Source organism: Humulus lupulus, chromosome 6, assembly GCF_963169125.1.
Source record: "Humulus lupulus chromosome 6, drHumLupu1.1, whole genome shotgun sequence".
NCBI classification, from domain to species: domain Eukaryota; kingdom Viridiplantae; phylum Streptophyta; class Magnoliopsida; order Rosales; family Cannabaceae; genus Humulus; species Humulus lupulus.
In genome coordinates, this window is record NC_084798.1 from 5,960,971 (window position 1) to 5,965,475 (window position 4,505).

The 4,505-nt window shown below is 34.0% G+C and overlaps 1 protein-coding gene across 1 annotated transcript; it reads left to right on the forward strand.

Annotated features, from left to right (window-relative positions):
* The first annotated feature begins 3,175 nt into the window (after positions 1 to 3,175).
* Positions 3,176 to 3,682, forward strand: LOC133784577 (uncharacterized). Its single transcript, XM_062223872.1, has one exon. The coding sequence runs from the start codon at positions 3,176 to 3,178 to the stop codon at positions 3,680 to 3,682; it is 507 nt and encodes a 168-aa protein (XP_062079856.1).
* Positions 3,683 to 4,505: the final 823 nt, after the last annotated feature.

The window sequence follows — 4,505 nt, forward strand, 5'->3', positions numbered from 1 at the left end:
GTTTTGTTTTTAATGACAATGGGATCCCATATCCTACTTATTTTATGAGAGTAACTTTATTTCTACAAGTTTCTAATAAATTTATGGTATTTTCGTAAATGTAAGTTTTATTAAGGATTTGTATCTATAGTTTCGTTAATGGTCCAAAAGTCTAGAGTAGTTGGGTCATTACAATAAACCATGTCATTTGTGCTCTTTTCTCATCAATATATGATCGCAAAATAACAAATGATCATTATGTATGCTAGAGTTCTATGCAAACACACAAAATAGAACTCATACACAGGTAAGAACAATCTATTAAACATTATAATCAAATACATTAATTTACTATCGAAAGGATAGATAAATTGTGATTCATAATGTTTAATAAATTTTCTTCACCATATTAAGTATCCTTACCAAGCAATAATTATTATCGATAGGATAATTAATTACTTATATAGATCTTAATGTAATTTTGGAGGAAAAAACACAAAATTTAAATAAATAATTATTTAAATGTTCCTCTTTACTAAACAATTCACATGCTTATTCTTACGACAGACAAGAAAATAAACAATAATTGTTGACAACATATAATAAGATTCATGCCACAAAAGATTAAATACAAATACAATTATGAATAAAATTCATGGATTAATCTTGTGCATAAAAATATATAAAATAGGGTATTAAAAGTTGAGTGAAATGGTGAAAAATTGCCCAAAATGGACCTCCCACGCGCCTAAAAAATAAGTCTTTTTTTTTTTAAATAAGCCCATACGACATGTAATTTTTGGAAAAACGACATGTCGTTTTATATCCAAACTACATGTTGTTTTATAGCCAAAACGACGCATTCTTTTCCACTTAAACGACATGTCATTTTTTCCTGATAGAGGCAAAACGACGTGTCATTTTTCATCGTCCCTGACCTCTGAAAATTGGGCATCCGGGTCGCGTTCGACCCGGTTCGGCCCGCGGGTCCGACCCGACTGGAACTACCTTCTCCGGCCACCATTTTTGCCACTGTAACGTGGGTTTTCTTCCCCTCTCCGTCGCCGACGGCCCTAGCATCTCCATTCTCCCCATCTCCCAAACAAAATGTCAAAACAATATGAAATCCGGAAATGGGTTTCCACCATTTTTTAGCTCTATGAAAAGCCCGGTTTCATAACAATACACGCGAATTTTTTGTCAAAAAACATTGTTAAAACCCAACATACATTATCAAACCCGATTTCCCTCATTAATATATCATGATTTCGAAAATTTTGTGAAAAAATCAGATTTTAAAAGAATGGGTTTTTTTGTCTAAAATCAAGCCCTAAAACTCAAATGACCTTGCTCATGATACCAATTGATAAATTGTAAACAATATTATGAGCATTATATCCATAAATTAGATTCAAAACAACATTATATGCTCATGCAACAATCCAAGAACACATTTTATTTAGAGCATTGATTTAGAATCTAGAGAGCATACCTCCCATATTGTCAATCCCTTCTTGAGCCATTTCTTCCCTTAGCAATCTTCAATTTACCTACAAAAACAAGTGCAAAAATGCAAGAGGGACCTAATGGATAGCAAACCCTTACCACAATACCACATGCTTATTTTCACCCAACAACATATATGATCTATATATATGTCTCGTATGCCTTCTTACCGTAAGGGGTATATTGGGCCTATTGGGCTTATATTATTAGATATGGTGCACTATGGTTTAATGGGCCAACCTATAGTCTTTAGGGTGCTACCATGTGCCTCAAATGCAATTAGATTAATATTAACCATCCCATTATGGTCTTTAACTATTCGTAGGCACTCTAGAAAATGATTGTGATAATGAAATTATGTTTGTAATTATATTAGTCCATATAAAATTCTAACATGTGTGTGTGTATATATTTGATTTTTAAATTTTTTTTTCTATTTTTTAAATTTTTTTAATTTATTTCAGTTTTCATATTTTTAATTTTTAATTTTCAATTTTTATTTGTTTTTTATTTTCTATTTTTATTTGTTTTAATTTTTATGCTTTTATTTGTCAGGTATATAAATATGTGTGTTTGTCTTCACTACTACAAAAACGGGCTTTCCCGACAGTTTTTAACTGTCACTATTGAGCAATGTCAACTAACTGTTGTATTTGCCTATGCCGGTGTAGGAGTAGCTACGCCGACAGTTAATAGGTGTCGCAGTTACTAGCTACGCCGACAGTTAATAGGTGTCGACATTGCTAGCAACGCCGACAGTTAATAAGTGTCAGCGTTGCTGGCAACGTCGACAGTTATTAAATGTCGCCGCTGATAAAAATGACAACAGTTATTAGGTGTCGCCGTAACATTAAATTAATATATATATATATAAATAATTTTTCCATATATGTTTTTTAAAACTTTTAATTATATTTTTTTTTTGAATAAAAGTATTGGACTTTATTGAATACTTTCTTCCAGGACAATAGCCAATACAGTAGAGGATAGACCCTCAATAGTCAAAACACGGTCAGCTATTACAGAGGCAGCCCTTGCAATTGCATGAGCAGCTCTATTAGCAGAGCGATTTACAAATGAAATTGAAACCGAACCCAGCTCCTCACAGAGAAGCTTACAATCATCAATATTCCCACCAAAGTATGATTCCATAGCAATAGAACTTCGAAGAGCTTGCACACACAGAAGACTATCTGTTTCGATCATCACATTCGGCCATTTCTTCCGCTTAACCCAGCTCAATACCTCTCGTATCCCGATCGCCTCTGCTATCTCCGGCGAAACCACTCCCGATCGGCACGAAGAAATTGCTTCCACCACCTTCCCATCTTCGGGAGTTAGGTGCCGTGTGGGTAATGGATGTGATATTGATATTTGTTCTGCACCTTGGTTGCCTGATCCAAACAATCCATGGGTCACGACAATTCATCCCTCGCTTAATTCAGCCAGAGTTTCTTCCTTGTTGCATGTTGATTCCCTCGCATGGGATGAGGAGCTGGTAAAGGACGTTTTCAATGAGAGAGATGCCGGATGTATTCTTAGTATTCCTCTCAGCCCAAATCGAACAGTAGATACTTGGTATTGGTCGTTTGAAACCTCAGGAAGATTTACAGTTAGAAGTTGTTATAGAGCTCTGCAGAGAATCAAACATGGTGAAGCATCGGAACTAGATCGTAATTTCTGGAATAGTATGTGGAAGACTCGGGTTCCGCCCAAAGTAAGGGATTTTATGTGGAGAGCTCTATCTGGTTGTTTGCCCACTAATGTTCAACTCCGTATCAGGCATGTCCCTGTAGAAATGGTCTGCCCCCTTTGCCTAGAACAGAATGAGTCGGTGACCCATTGCCTTGCTGGGTGCCGCTTAGTTTGGCCCTGTTGGCAACAGCTGGGTTTCGATATATTAGCTCCAAGTTCAGATTCATTTCAGGCATGGGTTAGGGGTTTTATCTTTCAACTGAATGATGATCAGAGATGCCGCTTTTTTATGCTATGTTGGGCCATATGGAGGCGTCGGAATGAGTGGGTATGGAGGAAGAAAAAAGGGTCTGTCCAAGAGATTCTCTATGTGGCCGATTGCACTCTTCAGAACTGGATACAAGCTCAAGACAAGGAGCTGACCCCTATGCCTTCGTTCCTATCTGGTGAAGATGGAGTTTCGTCTTGGAAGAAGCCGCCTGTTGGAAAGCTAAAAATTTAATTATATTTTAAACAATTAAATTTTGATATAAATTTAAATAAAAAAATTACTCACATAATTAATTATTATTACCATAACTTGTAAAAAAAATTATATTTATTATAATAAAAATTCATATACATACAACATTTATTCATACAATTGAAATGTATATAATACATCAAATCCCCATGAGAATAAATAATTCTCAATAAAAATTCATTATAATATTATAAATCCATAAACTTCAAAATATATAATTCAACAAATCTCAACAAGACAACATAATTCTCTTCTCCAAATCAATGCAAACTCAATCATGTTTCTTTTCTCAATATTCTTCCTAATAAATCTAGGCATCCACCTTAAAAGTCAATCCTATGATATTCCCTGCACCAATAAATTAAACACTTCAAGTTATAATTAAATAGTATATCTTACCATAATATATTAACGAATGAATAAGAAAACCAACAATATAAATATATAAAATTAGTTGATTAATCTTTCTCAGAGATTATTACATTGCATTATTACTTTTATCGTAGTAAGATACGATTTAGTAATGTTCGCATTATCCTGCATAATTGACAATCCACACAAGAAAATTAAGAGAAAGCAAGAAAACAAATATATTTAATGGAAAATATAACATTGCATTATTTGACAAAACAAAAGCTAGCTTGTTTGCAGTATAGCAAGGGACAGTATCTATGTGTACAAGAAATATATAATCTCAATAACAAAGAAGTTGTAAAATGAATTGTTATGTGCCCATGTGGAATCTTCAATGAATATTCTAGGCCGAATTATAGAATGTAATCGTTATCTGGGATCTCTGAAA

Excerpts from the sequence above, each read along its gene's own strand:
- LOC133784577 (XM_062223872.1), top strand. The coding sequence starts at position 3,176 with ATGTGGAAGACTCGGGTTCCGCCCAAAGTAAGGGATTTTATGTGGAGA.